This window comes from Podarcis bocagei (genome assembly GCF_964188305.1).
Source record: "Podarcis bocagei genome assembly, chromosome: 15".
Taxonomy (NCBI): domain Eukaryota; kingdom Metazoa; phylum Chordata; class Lepidosauria; order Squamata; family Lacertidae; genus Podarcis; species Podarcis bocagei.
Genome location: NC_138141.1, coordinates 42,856,467 through 42,884,434, shown reverse-complemented (window position 1 = coordinate 42,884,434; position 27,968 = coordinate 42,856,467). Strand labels below are relative to the sequence as shown.

Here is a 27,968-nt window from a genome sequence, read left to right as displayed (position 1 = left end):
ACCGTGTTTATGGAAGACAATCTAACTCAGCTACAAGTGATTGCCAAAGAGATAAGAGATGAGCGTGTGCTAAAACTGAATCCAGTACTAAGGTAAACTTTACCTCTGCTGCTCCGCCCACTTTTGCCCCTGGCTCCACCCACCATGGGCTTGCGGCCCCCGGATGGCTGAGCAGGAGATAATGTGGCCCTCGGCTTGAAAAAGATTCCCCACACCTCTGCCACATTCTGAGCAAAGTACCAAGATTCAGCTGGGAAACTTTATTCTTTCTTTGATGTGTGTGTGTGAAAAATGTCTGCCTCTCCTTTCCTCCCCTCTCCCTTCCCACAATGTTTATGCCGAGGGCAGCCAGTGGAGATCAAAGGTTCTCAATCTTATCCCCCTGGAAAGCAGAGCAGTAGTCACCCCAGCCAGGAAGTATTAAACTGTGGCCGTGCGTCGCATTCAAAAACACTGGCGCCAGCTCTCTTGTCTCTCCCTGTCTCTCTCGTGCTTTCTCTCTGAGGACATTGGTACAGCTAAGGCAGGCAGCCCAGGGATTTTAGACACCCCTGCAGGGGCGTCGCTGGGTCCTTAAGAGCCAGGGTGGGGGAGTGTCGCACAGACCTGTGGCCCAAATTTGCATAAAATGTGCCCTTGCTAATTGACATGGACCGATGATGATTTGGGGAGAGGGGAGCCTGCCCTGTTAACAAAGTGAAAAAACATTAAAATTAAAAGCAGAGGTAGATCAGAACTCACTTAACCCCACAACTCCCAGGCTGTTTGCTTAGTAGGTCTCTATGCAAGCTCATAAGTCTGCAAGAATGTTCTACAGAGTACTCTATCAACTATCTATCTCTATCTATCTATCTATCTATCTATCTATCTATCTATCTATCATCATCTATCTATTTATCTATCTATCATCTCTCTCTCTCTCTCTCTCTCTCTCTCTCTCTCTCTCTCTCATCTATCTATCATCTATCTATCTATCTATCTATCTATCTATCTATCTATCTATCATCTATCTATCTATCATCTATCATCTATCATCTATCTATCTATCATCATCTATCTAAAAACGGCATGCTGAATCAGGCCAGTGGGAAACCTGTAAGCAGGATTTGAGCACAACACCCCTCTCCTTTTCTGTGGTTTGCAGCAATAAGAATTCAGAAGTGTTGCTGCCTTTAGCTGTGGAGGCAGAGTAGGCCATTGTGGCTAAAAGTTGTTGACAGCGTCATTCTCCATGAAACTGCCCAATCCTCTTTTAAAGCCTTCCATGGGCCAGCTGGAATGGCTCAATTGGTAGAACACGAGACGAAGAGTCTCATGGGTTGTGGGTTCGAGTCCTAAGTCGGGGGTTGGACTAGATGGCCCTCAGGGTCCTGCCGAACCCAACAATTCTACGCTTCTGCGTTGTGGAAGGCGCAGTGCCGTCCTTCACAACCCTTCCCCGTCCCTCGCAGCTCTCCTAGTGCTGATTTTTTAAAAAAGGAGTAAGCACAACATATATATTTTATTTCATCCACATAGTACGATGTAAAGGTCAGCGCTGGGGAGGTGGCAGTGGCTTGGAGGGCTGCCGACAATGCAAGTTTTCTATTCCTTAACTTTTAACGAATTGCCTTTTCCCTTTTCAAAAGATCGCCTCTCCAATTAAAAGCACCATCGGAGGCTTAATGTCAAATTTGGAGCTTGGCAGCACACTGCAGGGAGGGCAGTTTGTGTGTATGTGTGTGTGTGTGTGCTTTGCCAAGGGCTGTGGCAGGACGAGAGCCAGTCTCTTGAATGGCAAAACTTCCTAGCTTTTCAAACAATGTCTGGCATGGATGTTTTCTCGGTCTCTTGTGAGCATCAGTACAGAGCTGTGTCACAGAGCTCCAGGCCTCTCTGTCTGGACCTTGGGCCTTAGATCAGAAGAGTGCTGCTGGATCAGCTTGATGGCACACCCTCCTACATTCCTCAGATGAAAAAAGGGACATTTCTCGAAGAATAACAGAGACCTCATTGTGGGAGTTTACTATAGATCCCCAAGCCAAACGGAGGACATAGATGATGCCTTCCTGGAACAGATGGCCAAGCATGCAAAAGGAAGGGAGATAGTAGTAATGGGGGACTTCAATTACCCGGATATTTGTTGGATGTCAAACTCAGCCAAGAGCATAAGGTCAAACAGATTCCTCACTGGCCTTGCAGACAACTTCATTGTCCAGAAAGTGGGAGAAGCAACAAGAGGAACAGCCATTTTAGATCTGGTCCTAACCAATGTTGATGAGCTGGTTAGTGGGGTAGAAGTGGAAGGATCATTAGGCGCGAGTGATCATGCTCTTCTGAAGTTTACTATACAGCGGAAAGGAGCAGCCAAGCATACTAGGACTCAATTTCTTGACTTTAAGAAAGCCGACTTCATAAAACTTAGGGAAGTGCTGGGTGAGATCCCATGGACAGTAATACTAAAAGGAAAGGGAGTTCATGATGGCTGGGAGTTTGTTAAGAGGGAGATAGTAAAAGCACAACGTCAGGCAATACCAATGAGACGGAAACATGGAAGGGGCCTAAAGAAGCCAGGGTGGCTATCTAAAGAACTTTTAACTGAGTTAAGATTAAAAAAGGATGTGTACAAAAAATGGAAAAGGGGGAAAACCACCAAAGAGGAATTCAAACAAATAGCCAGCACGTGTAGACACAAAGTCAGAAAAGCTAAAGCACAGAATGAACTAAGGCTTGCTAGAGAGGTTAAAAGCAACAAAAAAGGCTTTTATGGGTATGTTCGTAGCAAAAGGAAGAACAAAGAAACAGTGGGGTCACTCAGAGGAGAAGATGGTGAAATGCAAACAGGGGACACAGAAAGGGCTGAACTCCTCAATGCCTTCTTTGCCTCAGTCTTCTCCGATAAAGAAAACAATGCCCGACCTGAAGAATTTGGAGCAAATGATTCAGCAAAGGAAACACAGCCCAGAATAACTAAGGAGATAGTACAAGAATACTTGGCTAGTTTAGATGTATTCAAGTCTCCAGGGCCAGATGAACTGCATCCAAGAGTATTAAAAGAACTGGCAGATGTGATCTCAGAACCACTGGCAGTCATCTTTGAGAATTCCTGGAGAACAGGCGAAGTCCCGGCAGACTGGAGGAGGGCAAATGTTGTCCCTATTTTCAAAAAGGGGAAAAGAGAGGACCCAAATAATTACCGCCCAGTCAGTCTGACATCAATAGCAGGGAAGATTCTGGAGCAGATCATTAAGCAAACAGTCTGTGAGCACCTAGAAAGGAATGCTGTGATCACCAATAGTCAGCATGGATTTCTGAAAAATAAGTCATGTCAGACTAACCTGATCTCGTTTTTTGACAGAATTACAAGCCTGGTAGATGAAGGGAACTCAGTGGATATAGCCTACCTTGATTTCAGTAAGGCATTTGACAAGGTGCCCCATGATATTCTTGTAAAGAAGCTGGTAAAATGCGGTCTTGACTATGCTACCACTCAGTGGATTTGTAACTGGCTGACTGACCAAACCCAAAGGGTGCTCATCAATGGTTCCTCTTCATCCTGGAGAAGAGTGACTAGTGGGGTGCCACAGGGTTCTGTCTTGGGCCCGGTCTTATTCAACATCTTTATCAACGACTTGGATGATGGACTCAAGGGCATCCTGATCAAATTTGCAGATGACACCAAACTGGGAGGGGTGGCTAACACCCCAGAGGACAGGATCACACTTCAAAACGACCTTGACAGATTAGAAAACTGGGCCAAAACAAACAAGCTGAATTTTAACAGGGAGAAATGTAAAGTATTGCACTTGGGCAAAAAAAATGAGAGGCACAAATACAAGATGGGTGACACCTGGCTTGAGAGCAGTACATGTGAAAAGGATCTAGGAGTCTTGGTTGACCACAAACTTGACATGAGCCAACAGTGTGACGCGGCAGCTAAAAAGGCCAATGCAATTCTGGGCCTCATCAATAGGAGTATAGCATCTAGATCAAGGGAAGTAATAGTGCCACTGTATTCTGCTCTGGTCAGACCTCACTTAGAGTACTGTGTCCAGTTCTGGGCACCACAATTCAAGAAGGACACTGACAAACTGGAATGTGTCCAGAGGAGGGCAACCAAAATGGTCAAAGGCCTGGAAACGATGCCTTATGAGGAACGGCTAAGGGAGCTGGGCATGTTTAGCCTGGAGAAGAGGAGGTTAAGGGGTGATATGATAGCCATGTTCAAATATATAAAAGGATGTCACATAGAGGAGGGAGAAAGGTTGTTTTCTGCTGCTCCAGAGAAGCGGACACGGAGCAATGGATCCAAACTACAAGAAAGAAGATTCCACCTAAACATTAGGAAGAACTTCCTGACAGTAAGAGCTGTTCGACAGTGGAATTTGCTGCCAAGGAGTGTGGTGGAGTCTCCTACTTTGGAGGTCTTTAAGCAGAGGCTTGACAACCATATGTCAGGAGTGCTCTGATGGTGTTTCCTGCTTGGCAGGGGGTTGGACTCGATGGCCCTTGTGGTCTCTTCCAACTCTATGATTCTATGATTCTATGATTCTCCCTTCCAGCCAACTGGCCCTCCTCGACCCCCCCCCCATTTTGTGTGTGTCCCCCCCTTCCCTGCAGAGTATTTCCTCTTACCATCAGCCTGTTGGATTTCTCTATCCCATGGCATAAAGGAGATAAAGAGGTATTGTCCCTTCGCTATGTGCTATGTGTTACCCAGAAAAGGGGAGGATGTTAGGATATTGATGTTCCACATTTCCTACTACTCCTACAATGGGCCACAACACACATGCCACCCCGAGAAAAACCCTTAATCCCAATTTTGTTTTATTCTTTGGTAGACTTACAAGAAGAAAAGCACACGCCAATAAATGAATTTTAGAAAGAGGTAAGATTAGAGGAGGGAGGCGCTGTGGGTTAAACCACAGAGCCTAGGCCTTGCCAATCAGAAGGTCAGTGGTTCGAATCCCCACAACGGGGTGAGCTCCCATTGCTTGGTCCCTGCTCCTGCCAGCCTAGCAGTTCGATATCAAAGTGCAAGTAGATAAATAGGTACCACTCCGGCGGGAAGATAAACGGCGTTTTTGTGCGCTGCTCTGGTTCGCCAGAAGCGGCTTAGTCATGCTGGCCACATGACCCGGAAGCTGTACGCCAGCTCCCTCGGCCAATAAAGCGAGATGAGCACTGCAACCTCAGAGTCGGCCACGACTGGACCTAATGGTCAGGGGTCCCTTTACCTTTTCAGATTAGAGGACGCACAAAGTGTTTTTGGTTTTTTAAATAAAGACTCTGTGCCCTCTGCTCTGCTCCCCCTTTTTTTCCTGCCCAGGATGGCTCTGCCCTCTGCCTGCCCCTCAGAACCAGCACGGCACGTGGGGCTGGGCCTCAGCCTCCCTTCCTCCTTGCTGGCTCTACAGCAGCCACTGCCAGTTGCCCAAGGGAGGCGGCTGGCAGCAGAGGCCGTGGAGAGGCAATGGGACAAGAGTCGGCTCATCTCCTCCTCGAGTTCAGCCGTGGCAGCACTGGCAGAGAAATTAGGGACATTCCAGGATCATATCAGAAGCTGGGGTGGCTTTCGTATTTCCGGGACTGTCCCTGGAATGTCAGGACACTTGGAGGGTATGTGATGGCCTATTTAACCCAGCACCCTGTCCAGCGCCGAGGGCCTTCTGGCAGTTCCCTCGCTACGAGAAGTGAGGTTACAGGGAACCAGGCAGAGGGCCTTCTTGGTGGTGGCACCTGCCCTGTGGAACGCCCTCCCACCAGATGTCAAAGAGAAAAACAACTACCAGACTTTTAGAAGACCTCTGAAGGCAGCCCTGTTTAGGGAAGCTTTTAAGGTTTAATAGGTTATTGTATTTTTGTGTTCTGTTGGAAGCTGCCCAGAGTGGCTGGGGAAACCCAACCAGAGGGGTGGAGTATAAATAAATAAATTATTATTATTATTATTATTATTATTATTATTATTATTCTCACAAAGGCTGATCAGGTGCCTTAGTGGGAAACCTAGGATCTGAGCACGAGCAATCTCCTCTCCCATGGCTTCCAGCAACAGGAATTCAGAAGCGTTGGAGGCAGTTGTGGCTAGTAGCCTTCTCCTCCTTCGTGAATTTTCCGAATCCTCTTTTAACGCCATCCAAATTGGTGGCCACCGCTCTCTCCTGTGGCAGGGAGTTCCATAGTTTAGCAGTGTGCGGCATGATGGAGCCCTTTCTTTATCCGTCCTGAATCTTCCAACATTCATTTTGACGCCCTCTCGCCCATCCTTGCACGGGGAGGAGAGTCCGACCGCCCTGCACCCGGCCGGATCTTACCCTTCTCTTCCAATGCTAGGCCGACTTGTGAAATGTGGGTCATCGCTGAAGGCGCTCTGGCCTGGCCGAGTCGGGAAAAGAGCAAAATGGCTAAGTCCTCTCTCACGCAGCAGCTGGGAGGTTCAAGGTGACTTTGGGATTGGCGTGGGGAGGGCGGAATCCCTTAGCACGGTTCTCCGCTCATCCATCACCTGAGCTCTGCTTCCTTGCTTAGGATCAGAGCTTCTTATGCAAAAAAAGCTTAGCCAGAGGTGAGGACACTCAAGGGCGTTTGCAAGCTTGTCAAAGGTGCGAGAGGAGCAGATGGTCTGTGGCGTGTGGCTGCTGAGGGGGCTTTAAGCTGTGCTGCCTCAGAGCTTGTGGCGGCCGAGGTCGGTTTTATTATATGGCTATTGAGGGGGTGGATCCGTCCATTTGCACCCACAGCTTCTCTGTGTTTTTGCGTTAGCTTGCAATGTTTCCCCTTCTAAAAAGTCGTTCTGAAAATTCACCTGCGTTTCAGTGCAAATTCTTCCACCTACATACTTTGGAATGCAGTTTTGTTTTATTTATTTATCACATTTATTTCCCACCGTTTTCCTCTCCAGGTGGTGTGTACACGGTGCTGATCCTCTCCTCATTTAACACCTCATTTAATTAGGTTAAGCTGCTGAGGGATTGATTGTTAAACTGCTCTCAGAACCGTGGCTCTGGGAGGGGACTAGGGGTCTCCTTGACAACCCTCAGCGCCCTCATCAAACTACAGCTCCCAGAATGCTTTGAGGGAGGAAGAGATTGACTGTTTCAAATGGTATCATAGTGCTTTAAATGTATGGTGGCCTAAATCTCACTGAACACTGTACAAAACAGCCACCATTCAGTGGGTCTGTTGCACAATGCTCACTCTATTTCTTATCCTTTCCCACACAAAAATGCCTTGTCCGGACAGGCGTACTGAGGCTGCCCCCTGGCATAGATGGCTTTTGAAAGGAAACCAGAGAAACTCAATTTTTAAAATTAATTTTAAACCTTAAAGGGTGACTGCTAATCACACCGACTATATGCAACCTCCGGATTCAGGAGCAGTCAACAAGACTCTGACCCAGCAGGGCTCTTCTTAAGTCCCTATACAGGGAACTGGGAAACACTTAATACATGCAGTTCTCCCTCTCTTACTTATCTTCACAACCTTGAGGACTAGCCTCTTGGCTTCCAAAATAAAAACATTCTGAGTTTTTCAGGATGTACACACCACAAGCGCACATGATATGTATGGACCTGGTCATCCAGGTTGCAGAAGTTCATTGCGCAACTGCTTAACTACTAGTTAATAAGTAAAGGTAAAGTTAATAAGTAAAGGTAGTAATAAGTAAAGGTAAAGGGACCCCTGACCATCAGGTCCAGTCACGGACGACTCTGGGGTTGCGGCACTCATCTCACTTTACAGTGGTACCTCGGGTTACAGACGCTTCAGGTTACAGACTCCGCTAGCCCAGAAATAGTACATCGGGTTAAGAACTTTGCTTCAGGATGAGAACAGAAATCGCATGGCGGCAGCGTGGCAGCAACGGGAGGCCCCATTAACTAAAGTGGTACCTCAAGTTAAGAACAGTTTCAGGTTAAGAACGGACCTCCAGAACAAATTAAATTCTTAACTGGAGGTACCACTGTATTGGCCGAGGGAGCCGGCGTACAGCTTCCGGGTCATGTGGCCAGCATGACTAAGCCGCTTCTGGGGAACCAGAGCAGCGCACGGAAACACCATTTACCTTCCCGCTGGAGCGGTAGCTATTTATCTACTTGCACTTTGACGTGCTTTCGAACTGCTAGGTTGGCAGGAGCAGGGACCGACAACGGGAGCTCACCCCGTTGCGGAGATTCGAACTGCTGACCTTCTGATCAGCAAGTCCTAGGCTCTGTGGTTTAACCCACAACGCCACCCGCGTCCCACATAGTAATAAGTAGGTGTAGTTAATACTACTACTCTGACCTTAATCCCTTCCTTCTAGAACTTGGAGGAAAACGAAGAAACCCCCACCCCTTCCAGCCCAGATAATGTGTGTTTTACTGGGCTTATTAGATGGGCATGACACGTGGCCATTGCAATCCTTCCTGCCCCCAGGCGACAGGAGCCAATGGCTGTGGAATGAGGTAATTGCCCTTTAAGACGGCAGGCAGTTCTTCAGAGGGCAAGGGACCAAAAGCCAGGACCGGACCAGCCTCACTCAGCCTTGGTGGAGGGAGGCTGCTACAACCAGCAGCTTCCGCAGTGCTCTGTCCAGGGTCCTGAAATTGCCTTGCCTTGGGACGCAATGGGCAGTGGATACCCCTACTAGTAGGAAAATCTCAACTCTCACAAGGGAGAAGTCACAGCTGTTAAAGGAGTTTATATGTGTCAGAACAAAGTTGGGCGGGCTTAGTTTTCCAAAAATGTTAAGTCCAGGCTTCCCAATTGGCTGGTACTGACTCCCTGGGTTGACGGAACAGTGCAGAAGGGTGAATTAAGACCAAGGGGTTCAAAAAGGGCTTAGGCATGTGGAAAATAAGTTGATGAGGTTTAATCCTCCCCAAAATAATTCGAAAAACTATGAGCCTCAGAAATAAAGGGCATGAGCATGTACAGAGCACACCTCCCTTGGCAATGAGGAACTTTTGCATGGTAGCGAAGCATAAAATTTACATTTTATGATTCCTAGCAGTGGTGATGGGTAATTAATACACATTGATTAAATATCAATTATTTCTAGCTTTTATTTCATTTACATTCCTAAGAATTTGGCTTGGGGGGGGGTCAATGACAATTTCACGAGCTCATCAAGGGTTCAGTGAACTCAAAGGTTCTCAGACTTAAGTGATTCAAAATGGTGGAGAAACCCCAACTTCCCTCATTCCCGTTGCCAAAGTCTTTATTTCCTTTAAGAGCATGAGACCCTTCTGCCATATCTGGAAAACATTCCTGCCCACATCTCATTTTGTATAGAAAGGATCTGTCTACTATCTGTCAACTTGTTTTTATTACTGCTTGTTAGCTGCCCTGAGCCCGGCCTTGGCTGGGGAGGGCGGGGTATAAATTAAAAAAATATTATTATTATTATTATTATTATTATTATTATTATTATTATTATTATTATTATTACTAACCTACCCACGTCAGCCTACCCCAAGACCCACCAACTCACCCACCTACCATGATTTGACCATCTCAAACCCACTCCCCATTGAAGGAGTAGCAGGATAAATGAGGAAGGATTAAAGTTTGTAGATTTTCAACAAACTCCTAAACAGCCGCTAAACATTCCCCCCCCCAAGGTGTGACTGTGTGCATCCATGAGGACCAGAAACTTGAAAATAAAAAATCTTAAAAGTGGGTTCCAAAGTGTTCCGGCTCAAACTTTCAGACCAGGATGGGGAGTGGGGTAGATATTCTTTACAATGTTCCTCCAATCACATTGCTGCGATTTCTCAAATCCCACCCCTTTCACGTCATTGGCCCATTTTTGCTTTGCGAAACTGTGCTTAATACATGGGGGGGGGGGGAATATGCCTGAGGAGCTCAGCAAAACAAACCAAAGGCTGCCTCCTTCTCCTGCCAAGGGAGACAGACTGCATTTCTCAGTTCTGCTCACTTTTTTACTTAAAAAAAAACAAAATAAGGCGGGGAGAGAGAAAGGAAATGTAGATACATAAAAAAGAGCATCTGCTTCAATGTTTTGGTTCTTTTTATAATCGCGTGTGTTGCTGAACAGAGACTAGTGCCTTCCCTTTCACCTGAGGGTGGAGGGAATTGTCACCATCTTCCTTGGCTTAAAACAAACAATCAATTCTCTCCTTTCTTTCAAACCGCTTGGCATTCATCCGCTTGCGCACAAATAGAAGGCTGCATGTGATCATTCCAGAACAGAAGACGGTGGAGCTCACTGAGCCTGGTGGGGTGTGGGAAGCAGGCAAGGCTCACACCTACGTAGGAGAGCATCTGCTTGGCGTGTAGAAGATCCCCGTTTCAATTCCTAGCATTTCCAGGTAGGGCTGGGAATGTCCTCTACCTGAAACCCTGGAGAGCTGCTGCCAGTCAGTGTAGGCCATGGGTAGGCTGCTGCCAGTCAGTGTAGGCAAACTAAGGACCGGGGGCAGGATCTGGCCCAATCACCTTCTAAATCCAGCCCACAGATGGTTTGGGAATCAGCGTGTTTTTACATGAGTAGAATGTGTCCTTTTATTTAAAATGCATCTCTGGGTTATTTGTGGGGCTTAGGAATTCATTCATATTTTTTTCCAAAATATAGTCCGGTCCCCCACAAGGTCTGAGGGACAGTGGACCGGCCCCCTGCTGAAAAAGTTTGCTGACCTCTGGTGTAGGCAATACTGAGCTAGATGGAGCAATGACCTGACTCTGTGTTAGGCAACTCCCAGTGTAGGTGGAGCAAGAACCTCTTACAGACAGAGCTCCATCCTCTTTTCCTATGCACTCTACAAACACCCTGCTGAAATTGAGGAGGAGGAAGCTGCCAGCCAGTTCCACCCCTTGGACAAGCAGGGAGTCAGAAGCCAGGTGGGTAGGGGCTACTGAGGCTGGTGGAGCAGCCCCATTCATGCCAATGGTCTAGCCTCCACCTTTCCAAAAGCATGGGCACAATTCCAGCAGGGAGCTGAGTTCGAATCCAGTTGTGAAGCACATTCGTGGAGGGTAAGGCTATCAATGGCGGTTGGCTGTGATGGTGATGTGGAGCCTCCAGTGACAGAGGCAGTCTGCCTTTGAATACTGGGAATCTGCCAGCGGGGACAGTTGCCACTGCACTCAGATGACCCAGCAAGGCTCTTCCTATGTGTGTCTGTGTGTCTCTCTGTGTGTCTGGTTAAACCTCGCAGGCCTCATCTCCCTATAAACAGAGCAATTTTCAAAGGATGTCCTCCTGGAGACGCTTTTGCAAAACACTGGAAAATAAATCTGCTGTTTGCTTGCCGTAATGGGAATCTTAACGAGGCCCTGAGGATTGATCTCCCTCATCCAATTTTAATAGGCCGGGTTTAGCTTCACAGAGTGGTGGCAGAAAGGGGGGGGGGAGAGGGAAACTACCCCCTTCCATTGGTCTGGGAGCTTAGTGGCCGAAAAACACACACCATCATTTGCTCCAGGAACCGTGCAGGATCAGGGCCCGGCAGCAGGTATGCCACCAAAATGGAGTGACCTTTTTCAAGGGCTGTCATCCAATTAAAAAAAAAAACAAGCCATGCACACTCCAGCCTCCCAGAGCAATGGAAGAAGCCAGGGATAGTTACTTCCCATTTTGCAGGGTCAAAGGGGGATTGTTCCACAGGCTGGCTGGCTGGCTGCCTTGCAGAGAGGCAGGCAAAGCTGCTCCCTTCCATTTTCTGGATCCAGAGGCAGAACAAAGTGTTCAGCTCTGTGGCCTTTGGCAGCCAGCTCCTTCCACTGTATCCAGGCCCCCGATACTGGCTGCAGAATCAGGCCATTGCCAGGGTCTTGAGTGCCAAACACCAGCTGTCCAGAATCAGTTGCTGCTTTTAAAAAAAAATTAAATCATTAAGACAGCAAAATAATAGATTCCCACAAATAAGGCACAATAAAGCGAATAAAGACATCTGCTTGCAAATGCTAACCGTATTACAACAAATTGAAGGCGGCATGAGGCTGAGCATTACCATTAAAGTTGCTTTTTCCAGTGCATCACAAAGAATACCCATTTTTCTGCAAACTTATTAGCTTGATTTATGTGCGCTCTTTCCTAAGTTAATTTAATCATTGTTACTATAGACCAAATCATGCCAAGCCATTCACATACAGTTGCTTTTTTAAAAAGAAGAAGACTTTCCATCTCATTTGCATGCCCAGAACCTTTGTGTCCCTGTTTATCTGTGTCCTTTCCTAACCTGGGGCTGGGGATCGGACGTTCTGAACTCAGTACTATGCAGCCAGGGGCTGGGGAACTAGCCCAGGTTGTTAGCTTTGGGGAGTGGGTGTCTTGGATTCGATTTTCACTCCAGTCCTGACACCTGGTGAGCATGGTCTCATCTGCATCATCATCATCATCATCATCACTTATTATTTATACCCCACCCACCTGGCTGGGCTTCCCCAGCCACTCTGGGTGGCTTCCAACACAGTATTAAAATACAGTAATGCCTCAAACATTAAAAGCTCCTCTAAACAGGGCTGCCTTCAGATGTCTTCTAAAAGCCTGGTAGTTGTTGTTCTCTTTCACATCTGGTGGGAGGGTGTTCCACAGGGAGGGGGCCACCACCGAGAAGGCCCTCTGCCTGGTTTCCTATAACTTGGCTTCTCATAGCGAGGGAACCGCCAGAAGGACCTCGGCACTGGACCTCAGTGCCCGGGCAGAACGATGAGGGTGGAGACGCTCCTTCAGGTATACTGGACCGAGGCCGTTTAGGGCTTTCAAGGTCAGCACCAACACTTTGAATTGTGCTCGGAAACAATACATTTAAAGCAGCATCGTACCACTTTTAAGCAGTCGTGGCTTCCCTAAAAGAATTCTGGGATCTGTAGTTAGTTCTGGGCGCTGAGACTTCATAGATGACCCTCTTTTCCCCTCGCAGAGGTATAGTCTCTGAGAAGAAGGATTTGGTGGTTAAAGCACTTTGGGAATTGCAGCCCCGCAAGGGGAATAGGGGTCCTCTCACAGCTCTCTGCACCCAAACTACAGTTCCCAGGATTCTTTCAGGGAAGCTGTGACTGTTTAAAGTGGTATGAGAAATGGATTTATAGCTGTGTCCCTTGTCTCCAGATCAGATAATTTATTATGATCAAAGACCAGCTCACATAACACAATAAAAACAGCGTGTCCATTGTCTCCTATTGTCTCCTATTTGAAGAACTTCCATATGACAGGCTTCTATCATTTGAAGGTATCCTTTCAGAATGTGGGACCCCAGCCACGTGTGTGGAAGAGGGGGTGCCAACCTTTTTTGCGGGGTGCATGTGGAATTCCAAAAGAGTGCTCATTTTCCTCCCCTAGTCTCTCCGCTCACCCCTCCTTCCCTCCCAGCTGTCAATCTTTATATGATTTTTCAGGCTCCGATCAGTCAGCTGGGTGCAGGCTTGAGTCTTGAAAGCCCACAGAACTGGAAGAAGAAGCTGGAAAGAGTGTCACTTTTTTGACTTCAACTCACCACCCTCGCCAACCTTGTGACCAAGCAGGCAGGGATCAGGGGCCCCGGAGGGCTGTGGGAGTGCCAAAAGAAGTCCTTAAGAGCATCCACCCCTCATTGGGCAACTTCAGATGCGGAAACAATCGACACTTTTCCTATGCCCATCAACAGTTAGACCATGGGTAGGCAAACTAAGGTCTGGGGACCGGATCCGGCCCAATCACCTTCTAAATCCAGCCCATGGATGGTCCGGGAATCAGTGTGTTTTTACATGAGTAGAATGTGTGCTTTTATTTAAAATGCATCTCTGGGTTATTTGTGGGGCATAGGAATTTGTTCATTCCCCCCCCCTCAAAATACAATCCGGCCCCCCACAAGGTCTGAGGGACAGTGGACCGGCCCCCTGCTGAAAAAGTTTGCTGACCCCTGAGTTAGCCCCTAGTGGGCAGGCTGAGCAGGCAGGCAACTCACCTTTGTCACAGTAAAGGGAGATGCACTGCATTCCTAATTTAAATTGCAAGAATTATTTCTAAATCTGCAGCCGAATATGGACCTCAGCATATTGGTGTCCTCATTTTTTCTTGGACAGCCAGCCTCAGCCTGCCCTCACTGGAAGAGGCAGTAACAGCCACCAACTCGGATGGCTTTAAAAGAGGACTAGGCAAAGTCATGGAGGAAAAGAAAGCTATGGATGGCTACTAGCCACAATGCTCTTGTTTTAGCCCCACTTGTGGGCGTCCTGTTGGGGGCACCTGATGGGCTTCTGTGACAACAGAATCTTGGACAAGATGGGTGTGATAGGAATTTTGAGGTCTTATATTGTGATAGGAATTTTGAGGTCTTAGATATATGTTAAATCTTCATAAGTGTACCAACCAAGCACGTGCATAGATCAGCACAGGAAGACCGACCTGAAACCATTTTTGATTCCCAAACTGACCTCAATTATTTCTCTGCAAGGTCAAAGTGGGAAACCTCCCCATTGTCTCTTTCCTCACAAGTCCTGTCTTAAGGGCACATTTAAGATATGAATAGGGTGTGAGTCTGTGACCTGCCCCAGGAACTAAGTAGTTATCATTACAAAAGACTGGCCAGGCTCCCCAGGCAATCCAGTCAAGTGACCATTAAACAGGTAACCTGGCAGACAGGAGGTAGACAAAGCACTCAGATTTCTGCTGTAGACTGCCCTTTCTGTGATGTACATATGATGTATCTGGGGGTGGTCTTGGACTCCAGGGAGGGAATTTAAAATGTCTACATAAGGGCAGGGACACCTTGCTTCTGGTTTCTCCTCCTTTCCTGCGTGTGGTGAGTGAGGATCCTGTTGCAACAGATCAATAAAGATCAGGCTTACAAGCTGCTTTGCTTCTCAACATTCTCTGGTTGGCCTCTGTTATTTTCTCCTACTAATAGGGAACCTATGTAAGGACTCTATATGGGCTCTTGGATACCCCATAAGGGAAAAGGGCAATTTTTGTTTACAACACTGGGTCCCCGGTTTGATCCACCAGATCTCTTCTTATCTTCTTAACCCTTCTAAGTTGGGGAACCTGATCATCTCAGGTCAAGGGACGAAAGGTTCTCCAACGGTACCAAAATTTAATATGCATATATATTATTTTAAGAAACAAAACAGCACAGCAGGGAACTGGGAAGTCCAGCACTGCCATTTACAACCTATTCATCATTTCTGCAAATCAGCATCCTTATCCCACCCTGTTCCTCTCAAATTCCCCCCACTTTTTAAAAATATGCGGTGCTAAATTTAACCAGCTTATTGGCACAGTCATCCCTCTCCTCTCTCCCCCCCACCCCCACACATCGCACCCACCTTATTTTCCCTCCACCATTCTGCCAAGGACCGGCTTTGAGTATGTTTTGAGAGAGAAACCAACAGGGTGTCTTTCTGCTTCAATCAATAATCTCTTGTGTGGGAACAAACGGGCCCTCAAATTATAGAGGCTGAGCTCACGAGGATTGTGTGGGAGCAGTGTGCAGGCATGGAATCCGCAGCAGAGCTTTTAGCTGCCCACCCCCACCCCTCCATCATTTTAAGAAGGCAAGTTTCTAGCCCTCATGGGGCATTCTGAGAAAAGGTGCCTTGGAATTTGGTACTGGGCAATGTCAGGAGTAAGCTCAAAGGCCTCCTGAAGTGAGGTGGGCTGCAGATGGACAAAATTGAATTTAAAAGCCAAAGCAAGGGGGGGTGTAACATCTGGGGAACTCCCCCCCCGGCTATCATTGGACTCCAGCTCCCATCACCCCTAGCCTGCATGGCCAATGGCAGAGGATTCTGGGAGTTGTAGTCAAACAGCAGCTGAACAGCCACAGGTTCCCCATCCTTGTGACAGAGGAAAATATCCAGTGGAATGTCAAACATTCATTACTTAGAGGTAGACTTCCTTTGAGCATTGAAATTCCATGTAACCAAGTCATCCCCCGCAAGTTTGTTTAATGTAAATCGCAGGACTATCACCACATCTTGTGGAGGTGAGTTCCACAAATCAATATGGTAAAGATGTTGCACATTTTCCCCTCTCCCCCACCTCCTTTTATTCTTTTGGCCATTGATACATGTTGTCAGAAAGCCCAGAAGCAGATTCACTTGAAAACATCTCAATTCTTGGCGGAACAGGAAATGAGGATTAGCATTGCCCCCTGAACTCAGTGCTTGTTCCCCAGTGACAGCTAAGTAGAGCCTCCAGGCTCAAGAGGAGTCTACCCCTTGGTGCTAGCTGCCCAATATTCTCCTTGCGTTTTTTTGCAAAAATAAAAATAAAAATTGGTACCTATTACTTGGCTACAGAACTGCAAAATTCAGGAAAAAGTACAAATTGCAAAGGGTGCTTGAGTCTCAACTTACGTAATTTTTGGGGAGCGCAGATCGGGTTGATCCAAAAGGATCCTGTACCCCTAAAGCTTTTGGTTCCTTTCTTTGACTTGATTTTTTCTCCTGTCATTCTGACTCTGCTTGATTTTATATTTCAAAAAGGGGCAAACACTTCTCTCCTCAATACATGTCTCCTTTTCATTTTCTTCCAGCTGCCCTGGGGACATTAGATTTCAGCTTGCTGTATGATCAAGAGAACAACGCTCTCCACTGCACTATCAACAGAGCCAAGGTGGGTGTCTGGTAATAGACGTGTTGCTCTAGGGATCAGCCTTCTGTAACTCAAATAGAGAGCCTGGAACGATCGAGCCGCCTGCCGAACTCTTGAGGCTCCTGTTAGCCAGCAGTTGTTCAGCCTTTGATCAGTGTCTTGTCATTATTTTATTTATTATTTCATAACATTTATATGCTGCTCAATTGTAAAAGAAACCCCTCCAAGCGGCTTACAAAAAAAACCCCCACAACATTACTAGTAAAAACCATGGAAACATTCAGAAAATTATAGCTGGCATTAAACGAAAACACATCAGTAGTCTGGAGATCTGGGTAGGCTTGTCGAAGCAAAAAATGTTTTGTTGTTGTTGTTTAGTCGTTCAGCCGTGTCCGACTCTTGGTGACCCCCTGGACCAGAGCACGCCAGGCACTCCTGTCTTCCACTGCCTCCCGCAGTTTGGTCAAACTCATGCTGGTAGCTTCGAGAACACTGTCCAACCATCTCGTCCTCTGTCGTCACCTTCTCCTTGTGCCCTCCATTTTCCCAACATCAGGGTCTTTTCCAGGGAGTCTTCTCTTCTCCAAAGTATTGGAGCCTCAGCTTCAGGATCTGTCCTTCCAGTGAGCACTCAGGGCTGATTTCCTTCAGAATGGAGAGGTTTGATCTTCTTGCAGTCCATGGGACCTCTCAAGAGTCTCCTCCAGCACCAGAATTCAAAAGCATTAATTCTTAGCAGATGCCAAAAAGATTGCAGCGAAGGTGCCTGCCTGATATCAATAGGCAAGGAGTTCCAAAGATTATGTGCCACTACACTGAAAGATCAATATTGTAACAGAAGTGAAACGTGTATTATGGGCCGGGCGAGTTCCGCAGAGCAAACTGGTCAAGGCCGCATATTTGAGGTAGGGTGATCTCACAGGTAATCTGGTCCCCGGTTGTTAAGGACTTTGTATACTAATAGTAACACCTTGAACTTGCCCAGGCAGCAAATTGGCAACCATTGGAGCTCTCTGATCATGGGTGTTATATACTGACAAGGCCTCAATCCTGTCAGCAATTGGGCTGCAGCATTCTGCACTGACTGCAGCTTCTGGATCGAGGACAAGTCTCCGAAACATAACTCCCCCCCCCCCCGAGCTCATTACAGTAATCCAGACTTGAAGTAAGTCTTGGGGGGGGGTTATGTTCGGGACACTCAGTTCCCGGTGCCTTTCAAACCTCTGCTGATTTTCTCTTAGCTATAAATGTGTGGATGAGGAGGAATTTGCGCTAAAATACACACATTTTTCAGGGCAGGGGAAGGAACTGAAATGGACAGATGCAGCCATCCCGTTGCATGAGTCACAAGTAAAAGAGATGAACCGATTTTCCTATCCCTGTGCGCATGTAACAAGTTGTACAGCAGAGGTCAATGCGGGGGGGGGGACACCACCCGAAATGGTCTAAATTTGGGTAGTGGGGGAGGGGAACCCAAAATGAAACACCCCTCCAGAGCTGTGGCCCTTCTTGCCTCCTCTCTCTCTCTCTGTATGTTTCCCCCAAGTTGAAAAAGACAAATGTAGACAAACGAAACAGTTTTGGGAAATGATTTATAACAAATTGAAAAAGATGTTCAAATATACTTTCCCAGAAAAGCCGGAAGTTTTTTGTTAGGCTTGATGGGAGAGGATATAGAAATAGCAGATCAAAGGTTATTTATGTACACTACGACTGCTGCTAGAACTTTGTTAGCCCCAAAATGGAAAGTACCAACAGTGGAGGAGTGGCAGACGTGGATGGTGGATTACGCGGAAGTAGCAAAACTGACCTGCAGGTTCCGAAACCAGGAGGAAACAAAATTCCAAAGAGATTGGAGTAAATTTATGGATTATATACATAATAACTGTAGAAATTTGAAGAGAATAGCAGGATTGAAATAAGTCTTACGACTTGGACTGGATATAATAAGAAACTGCAGAAAGGAGATTAAAACAAGAAAACCTGTTGAAGGGAGAGAGGGAAGTCAGTGCTCGGCAGAGTGTTGGGTAAGGAAATGGGTAGATGATTGTTGAATATTACTGTATTTTGTTTGTTTGAAATGGAAAACCAATAAAAAACATGAAAAAAAGACATATGTAGGAAGTTGGCAAAGCAGTGAACATGTGGTGGTCTTCAGACAGATACCTGGGTGTTCTCCAATTTGTGGCCCTGAAAGTGGACTTACCGTATTTTTCCGTGTATAAGACGCCCCCATGTATAAGACGCCCCCTGTTTTTGGGGACTCAAATTTAAGAAAATGGGGGGGGGGAGAGATGGCTCAGAGTTGTTGAGCATTGGGGGGGGGGGTTGCCCAGGGTTGTTGAGTTTTTTTAAGGGGGATTGCTGAAATTCGCTCACCAGCACGCGACACAAAATCCGCCTCTCGTCTGTCCCATCATCAGCGGCCAATCACCCACCCAGTTGCCACAGCGTCAGCCAATCAACAGCAGCCCTTGGCGCAGCAACCAATGACACGCCCAGTAGCTGCTGACAGCCGCAGCAGCAACCAATCGAAGTCCACCCTGTGCGCTATCCATGTATAAGACGACCCCCACTTTTTAGCGTCATTTTTAAAGGGGAAAAAACCTAGTCTTATATGCGGGAAAACACGGTATGCATCCAAAATGACGGAGCAAGTTGGCAACCTTGCTGGGAAAGTGGGGCAGGGAGTGCGTGTGACGATGAGTAATTTCCTTTCCCGTCCAAAGCAGGTTCCTTAATTGCCGCCTCTGTTTCCTTTCTTGTCGATATAGCTTTTCCCAGCCCACACTCCGCAACACCCCGCTTCCTGGAGATAATTTGGGGTGGGGGTTGTGCTGCCGCCTTCTGCTTTCACAGAGGAAGCTCGAGCCAGAATCTGAATCGAGAGAGGTGGCCGTGGGGAGGTGGTGGTCTTCTCCCCCCCCCATAGCTTGTTGGGGGATTCATACAGCTAGGAAGAGTGGGACCCCTGCCCTGTGCCTCTCCAAGTGAGGAGATGCCAGGGACTTAGCCTGGCACCTTCTGCAGACAAACAGTGGTGTAGCGACAGGGGCAGCTGTCCAGGTCCATTTTTTAAGGGTGTGTGTGTATCTGCTTCCCTCTCCCTGCTGGGAAAACCCTTCCCCACCAACATCTCTGCCGCTGCCACCCAACCCTGATAGGAACCGTTTCCAGGTGGGACAGGAGAGGAGGCAGGGAGACTGTGGAGACGGAGGTCAGGCCTCAGTGGCCCTCTCCTCCTGCCAGGCCAGGTCCCCCACTTGGCATCTGTCTGTGCCCCGATGGCAACCCACGCTACACCACTGTGCTCTAGCACTGAGTTACAGACCTTTGCCTCCAAATAAAGATTCCAGTCCTCATTAAGGGCCGATTCAAATAGGAACACAGGAAGCAGCCTTATTTGCATCAGGCTGTTAGGCCATCTAACTCAATATTGTTGACACCGGCTGGCAGAGGCTTTCCAGAGTTTCAGGCAGGGAACTTTTTCTAGCCCAATCTGGAGAAGACTGAGAGTGTGTCAGGAGCACGTCCTACTCTCGAGTAGGACCCTGGCAGAGACACATGCCCGACTGGCATGTTCTCTCCCTCCTGGTCGATCGTTCGGGAGCTTCAAAAGCTTTCTTGCCCGAACATCACAGCAACCAATGCCAACAGATATTGGCACACTTAGGGATCCGCAGAGTCTTTGCAGCTTGCGTAACAGACCTCAGCATCTCAGCATTTTGGCTAATCTACTTTATTTGCATATAAACACACACGGAGCACTGCAACATGGCTCCCTCTCTCTCTAGCATCAGACAGCAAAAAGAGAAAGAACAAAGGACAATAGTCCCACTTCATGGAACACAGGATCACAAACATCCTGTCTCCATCACTTTGCACTCTAAGGAGTCAAAACATACACCGTCATGTGATAGACAACAATCCCATGACTGCAGTCATGGAGCAGGAATTCTAACAGAGTGAACCTGGGTTCTCCCAGCTAAGGCCCTTCCTGTAAAATTAAAGCAAGATGCCAGTCATTGTGGGTCTGAATTTAAAAGCTCATCGAAATCAGCACAGAGGAAAGTGCCTTATACTAAATCTAGCCCTGGGTCTGACTCTGATATAGCCTTAAACTGAATTGAGATTGTCTGCCTGCAGTTAGGGAGTGTCTTGCCTTGATTTTATGTAAGCTGGTGTGGGAGCCTTTTTGGCTACAGTGCAGGGTACAAAGGCAACAAACAAACAAACAAACAAACAAACAAACAAACCAACAAACCAACCAACCAACAAACAAACAAGCAAACATAGTTAAACTGTGGGACTCCCTCCCAAAGGAGGAGGCAGTGATGGCCACTAACCCAGATGACTTTAAAAGAAGTTTAGACAAATTCATGGCGGAGGAGAGGGCTATTGATAAATGGCTATGCTTCTGAATACCAGTGGCTGGAAAACACAGGAGGAGAGAGTTGCTCTTTTGCCCGGATCCTGACTGTGGCCTTTCCAGAGGCATCTGGCTGGAGACTGTCAGAGCAGGACGCTGGGCTGGATGAGTCCCTGGCCTGACCCAGCAGGCATCTTCTCTCGTTCTTATCTTTGACACAACATCTACAGAATTCAGCTTTCAGAGAAGCTCGTTTTTGTTTTTAAGATAGGGTTACCAGACGTCCCCGGATTTGCAGATCTGTCCCTGGACAAATTCTGTCCCCGGAATGTCCCCAAATTTGCAAATCTGTCCCCGGGAAACATGGCAGTGGCAGCCTCAGCAGCCCAGAGCCAGCCTGGTAGCGCAGTTGGCTCTGGCTGGCTTCAGGAGCTGCTTGCTGCCGCCGCCACTGCCAAAGGTGAACCGGGGACGTCCTGCGGGACAGATCTCCTGCCCCCTTCCCCCTTTGTTTTGACAGATCAGGGGAGGCTCAGTGTGGTGTAGTGGTTAAGAGCGGTGGACTCATAATCTGGTGAACCGGGTTCGCTTCCCTGCTCCTCCACCTGCAGCTGCTGGGTGACCTTGGGCAAGTCACACTTCTCTGAAGTCTCTCAGCCCCACTCACCTCACAGAGTGTTTGTTGTGGGGGAGGAAGGGAAAGGAGAATGTTAGTCCCTTTGAGACTCCTTAAAGGGAGTGAAAGGCGGGATAGCAAATCCAAACTCTTCTTCTCATGAGTCGCAGGCTGGTGGGCGTTGCCCAGAAGGGGCGCAAGGCGTGCAGTTTCTCTGCCAGGCAAGGTGCAAAGCCCTTCTTTCTCACCCTGCAAAACATAAATACGCAGAGTTTTTAAAAAACTGGGCAACAGCCGCCTGCCCATGACTCCTGAGCCTCCCCCGATCTGTCAAAACAAAGGGGGAAGGAGGCAGGAGATCAGGGAAGGCTTGGGAGTCACAGGTGGGCAGCGCGCCGTTGCCCAGTTTTTTAAAAAGTGCGCATTTATGTTTCACAGGGTGCAAAAGAAGGGCTTTGCACTTTTATACAATATGCATGTGTGCTTGGGCTCAGGGTCTTTTGCCTCACCATCCCCACTCCCTGTTGCTACTCAGCTTCAAAAAAAGGGGGGGGAGTGTCCCCGGATTCATTGGAAAAAATCTGGAGACAAATTCCTGTTCCTTGTGATTCTGTGAGAACAGGATGCTGCTGGCCTGGATGGGCCTGATCCAGCAGGGAAATTCTTAGGTTCTTAAGTTCTTAGGCAAGGGAACTGGAACAACGCCGGGCCTTCTTTTGCTCGCTGGAGAAAGGTGCCCTGGAACAATCTGAGATATGGTTGTGTTGTGCAATATAACAGAAAATAAAAATAAAATGAAAGAATAAAAATTAAATCCCTATCATGGACCTTTGCATCTATGTGACCACCCCTGCTTTGGTATCCACCCCCCTTACATCACTGGAAAGCCCCCCTCCCATCCTGAGACCGGGATGTTCTTCCCAGGTGAGGGCCGCTAGCTTAGCAGAAGCAAAGCTGCAACTTGTGCGCAGCTCTGTTTTTCAAAAATCATATTTTCTTCCCTTTTCTTGCAAAATGAAAAAAGAGCATTGGGAAGGAAGGGGGTGGCGAAAACCTAGTGGCTGCCAATTATGCAGCCACCAGAGAGAGCCGTTTTGCAGGACGTGATTAGCAGCATTTAACAGCCCCATTTATAAGCTGACAAGGCGGTCAGGAGCGTCAAGTAAATAATCATTATGTCGGGCTGGCCGTGGGTTGCACTGGCTTATAAATAACTCTTGCCATTTTCCTTTCCTTTCGGGGAGTGGGTGGGTGGGCAGAGGAGTCTTAAAGGTGTTAAGCAACCAAATCTATTGTTCTTAACAGACATGAATGGCCATTGGTGCTCAGATTGACTAAGCCAACATTTTTCAAAGACTATCTGAGGCATTTTTTAAAAAAGGGAAGCATTCATCCCTCAAACATCCCAATCTACTTCTTCTTTGGCGATCACCGAGTAAGATTGTCTTCCATGAACACGGTTTTAACAATGAGTCCGTAAGTGACTGTGGAGGCCAATTCTGGATCCACACGTCCTTCCACAGTGGGGACATGGGTTTCCGGGTGGGAGTTGATCACGGTGTGGATTTGCCAAACGTGCCTTCCTCCTAGCACATTTCTCCCTTGCTTCCTGAGTTCGAGTGTCAGTGCCCGGGCAGAACAATGGGGGTGGAGACACTCCTTCAGGCACCTTTACTTTCATTAATACACAGCACACACACATAGTGGTGTAGCGTGGGGGGTGCAGGGGGGGGCGGCCGCACCGAGCGCAACAGCTCACACTCGCAACTCTCTGCCCCTACCTGGCTCACTCACTCTCTCTCACTGCAGTGCTGGCTGTGCGAATCCGATCCGAGCCGCTGGGTCGCCGACCACTGTGGAGGGGGTGGGTGCCAGGCGTGCGGTGCGGAGAGAGAGCGAGGGACTATCTGGGGGAGGGACAGTGCAGCGGCCACCCAGCGCAGCGCTGAGCGCGGGAGAGAACCACACCAGACCAGACCAGGCAGCAGCAAGAAGAAGCTGGCAGCGGCGGCAGGTTAGGGGTTAGGGGGCGCAAATTACTTGCCTTGCCCTGGGTTAGGGGGCGCAAATTACTTGCCTTGCCCCGGGTTAGGGGGCGCAAATTACTTGCCTTGCCCCGGGTGCTGACAACCCACGCTACGCCGCTGCACACAAACAAACCTTGTGGTTGGCATCCGTCTGTCTCAAGAGACAATGGAGTGTGCCTCTGGGGGTGAAGTCAAACAGCAATGGAGTGACCTCCACGAGGCGCAAGCCTGTGCAGTGTGTCTGGAGCTCCCGGGCTACCCAGATGACAAGAAACACACACACACACCCCAGCTTCGCTGATGTGGCCCAAAGGGAAGCAGAGCACCAGCTTGGCTGCAGGAGCTGCTGGAAGGAGGCAAACAAGGCACCATCCAACCATTTTAGGGACTCCACGCCAGATTACACAAAGCAAAATGGACTCCGTAATTTGTGAAAGATGACTAGAGCAAGACACTATCTCGAATTACATCTGTAATCACTTCAAAACACAGTGGTGTTGAGCAGAGACTTTATTAGGCCAAAATATACTTTGAGACCGCAGGAAGTTTGGGCTAATCCAGCAACTCTCAAACTTTTGGGGGGTCCAGCACCCTCGGTTCCTTGGCCCAGTATACCTGAAGGAGCGTCTCCACCCCCATCGTTCTGCCCGGACACTGAGGTCCAGCGCTGAGGGCCTTCTGGCGGTTCCCTCACTGCGAGAAGCCAAGTTACAGGGAATCAGGCAGAGGGCCTTCTCGGTAGTGGCACCCTCCCTGTGGAATGCCCTCCCACCAGCTGTGAAAGAGAACAACAACTATCTGACTTTTAGAAGACATCTGAAGGCAGCCCTGTTTAGGGAAGCTTTTAATGTTTAATAGGTTATTATTGTATTTTAATATTCCATTGGAAGCCGCCTAGAGTGGCTGGAGAAACCCAGCCAGATGGGCGGGGTATAAATAATAAATTATTATTATAATTTAAAGAGGATGGGGTGGGTAAAGGAGGTGGGAGAAAACCAAGGCAACCCAAACAGATTTGCTTTACTTGTTTGTGACCGACGCTGATTTAAAACTTTGCTGGGCCACTGGGACTGCGGGGTTTGTGTCCTTGGATGATCTTGTTCTGACTGGATGCGTCTCAAGGGATGACCCCTGGCAATTTCTGATCAGGACATTCGTTTGATATATAATCACAGCCAGGCTTCCTCTGGGCTCTGGTTGCCACCCCCATAAGTAAACCTGTCCCAATTTAGCTGGCAGAATCAGAACCAGGCAACCCCTCCAGAGACACTCTCCGAGAATTTGGGAAGGGCAGACAACCAGAACGATCAAAGAGCTTGGAGCTACATCCCAGTGAGGAAGGGTCAACCTGCTTTTTAGTTTGAGCGGGGGAATGTGAGTAAGGAAGCATAGGATCATGGAGAGTAAAATTAGGGCCAGTGGGTGGGGAAAGGGGTTAGGGAGATTTTGCTCGCTCTACATGACAGGGAAGCAGGGGCCATTGCTCCAATAAAGGCTGAAGGGTAAGAGATTCAGAAGAGGGGAAAAGAAGAACTTCTGTTTGTAGCTCAGTGGTAGAGCATCTGTGCCCCAGGAAAGTTCACAATATTTGGGGTGTTTAAAATTAGGGAAGGGACGCGGGTGGCGCTGTGGGTTAAACCACAGAGCCTAGGACTCAGAAGGTCGGCGGTTCGAATCCCTGCGACGGGGTGAGCTCCCGTTGTTCAGTCCCTGCTCCTGCCAACCTAGCAGTTCGAAAGCACATCAAAGTAAAAGTAGATAAATAGGTAACGCTCCAGCAGGAAGGTAAACGGTGTTTCGGGCGCTGCTCTGGTTCGCCGGAAGCGGCTTAGTCATGCTGGCCACATGACCCAGAAGCTGTCTGCAGACAAACGCCAGCTCCCTCGGCCAATAAAGCGAGATGAGCGCCGCAACCCCAGAGTCGGCCACGACTGGACCTAATGGTCAGGGGTCCCTTTACCTTTACTTTAATAATAATAATAATAATAATTTATTATTTATACCCCGCCCATCTGGCTGGGCCTCCCCAGCCACTCTGGGCGGCTTCCATAAAAACCAAAAATACAGTAAAATGTCACACGTTAAAAACTTCCCTGAACAGGGCTGCCTTAAGATGTCTCCTGAATGTCAGGTAGTTGTTTATCGCTTTGACATCTGCTGGAAGGGCGTTCCACAGGGCGGGCGCCACTACCGAGAAGGCCCTCTGCCTGGTTCCCTGTAGCTTTGCTTCTCGCAGTGAGGGAACCGCCAGAAGGCCCTCGGCGCTGGACCTCAGCGTCCGGGCAGACTGATGGGGGTGGAGACGCTCCTTCAGGTATACTTTAAATTAGGGGAAAGTGAGAGGGGACCATGGAGATGTGTCGGATGATGGACAGTGTGGAAGAAGAAGATTGAGAGCATTGTTTTCGCCCTGCCTTTCGTAAGACTAGAACTCAGGGCCATCTGAAAGCTGAATGTTGGGAGAAATCGGGGCAGGCTAGCAGCGGTTCTCAACCTGTGGGTCCCCAGATGTTGTTGGACTACAACTCCCATCATCCCTGAGGTTTAGTGATGGCCACCAAAGCAAGACGGCTTTAAAAGAGAAATGGACCGGTCTGTGGAGGCTGTCTGTGGCTATTAACCATGATGGCTGCACTCTGTCTCCACTGTTAGAAGTCCTTATTTCTGAGGTCCTTATTTCGACATAGTGCTAGGAGAGCCCCCGTGCCTGAAACACCAGAGGGCTGCTGCCGGTCAGTGTAGACAATACTGAGCCTGATGGTGCACCAGTCTGACTCAGTATAAGACAGCTTTTTACATTCCCAACTACTTCACACAGCATCACATAGTTTAATAACTTTGGAACTCCCTGCCACAAGGTGTTGTAAGGACTGCTAACCAGGTTGACTTTAAAGGGGATTAAGGAAACTCATGTAGGGTGTAGCTATCCATGGCTACCAATTGCAAGGGCTGCATACTACCTCCAGGATCTGGAGAATGACAGTGGGAGGCAGCGGCTGCCCTCACGCCTTGCTTAATAGGTTTCCCGGAGGCATTTGATTGGTCACTTTGGGTAACAGTGCTATAGGTGCTATAGGTGGGTCTCCTATGACGTGCTATAGGTGGGTCTCCGTCCTCACCCCGAGGGGCTGCTTTTATGTTCCTGTGAAGGAGGCCCAGGCAGTGGACAGGCACTCAAGCAGGGAGGCAGCAAACAACCTCCTCTGCGATTTAGGTCACTCTCAAGCTTTTCATCCCTTCATTTATTTCTTTGTGGGCGTCTCGTGGATCTAGCTGGGCACAGTTTGGGGACTTGGCTGGTTTTAAGACTCAGTTGAAATGAAAATCTCAGGCCTGTCTGCTTCATTCTCTTTATATTCCCTCGCTGTCTCCAGATATGATTTCCTGTACAGCCATCTCTCCATCACGGCTAATCTCTCTCTTTCCCCTGCTCCTCCCAGCCTTGAAAATAACCAGTTCGTCTTATCTTCCCACTATCAAAAGATGTATCGCTCATATCCCTTTTGATCCTCAGGAACCTTTTCCCTTGATGTATACGGTGAAGTTGGGTCGTTGTTTACCTCCCTCTGACAAAAGGGTGAATGCATCAAAGAAGAAATGGAAAGAGCAGCTTGTGTAGATGAGGGGGGGGGGGAAATCCCTTTCTCCTCCTTTCCTGCCTCGGTAATCTGTGTTTGATGGATAATTCTGGGCAATCTGAGGTTTATATTTTTTTAATGTACATTTTACAGCTTTAGGTTTTTTTTGTTTTTTTAAAAGAATGATAAGAGTGTGAGAAAATTGAGCAGAGCCTTGCTGGACCAGACTGCCTATTCCATCATGCTGTCGCCCATCAGATCATTGAAGATGGGGGAAGCCTCACAAGATAAATCGTTCCCCATGAGGTGCTTTTGTTCAGGGGTGTTAAAGAAGTTGGCAACCCTTTTGCAGCAGCGGGGGAGGAGAAGGAGGGGAGAGACAATAGGTGGGTTTGTGCTGGGCAGAAGCGTTTAATTGGGGGAGGAAGAATGGGGGGGTGCTATTTTCCCCACTTCTTACTGTTAATGGAGAAATCTGAGGGCTCCCTTGGACAAAAAACAAGGATACCAGCCAGGAATATCAGAGCAAAACAGCAGCCAGTCAGCTTGGTCTTTATTGAAGACTGTTGCGACAGAACTCCCACCTGCCACAAGGTGGAACAAGATGGAAGCCCCGAACAAAAGAGCCCCCAAACTTTTATTAGCTGCTAATCCCCATGTTACACCCCCCAAACTACATCACGGTTACATCATGGTTACATCATGAAAGGCGAGGTCTGGTGGCAGTAATCTGAGCATCCTGGACCCTGCCCCATGGTTCCCCTTGCCCTCCACCAAACACCCATCAAGTGTCACAAAATAGATATTTACATTTCCCTGTTTCCCAGCCAAGTTAACCACACCCTTTTGGCTTCATCTGGGTTTGTTATTTCTGGAATGG

The 27,968-nt window shown here is 48.1% G+C and overlaps 1 protein-coding gene across 1 annotated transcript in view; it reads left to right on the top strand.

Annotated features, from left to right (window-relative positions):
- The window catches only part of DOC2B (double C2 domain beta), a 140,007-nt gene that overhangs the window by 18,532 nt on the left and 93,507 nt on the right, over nt 1–27,968 (top strand). The window contains exon 2 of the mRNA XM_081172170.1: nt 16,440–16,519. Coding sequence (XP_081028296.1) covers nt 16,440–16,519 — 80 coding nt within the window. The remainder of the gene's footprint in view (nt 1–16,439; nt 16,520–27,968) is intronic.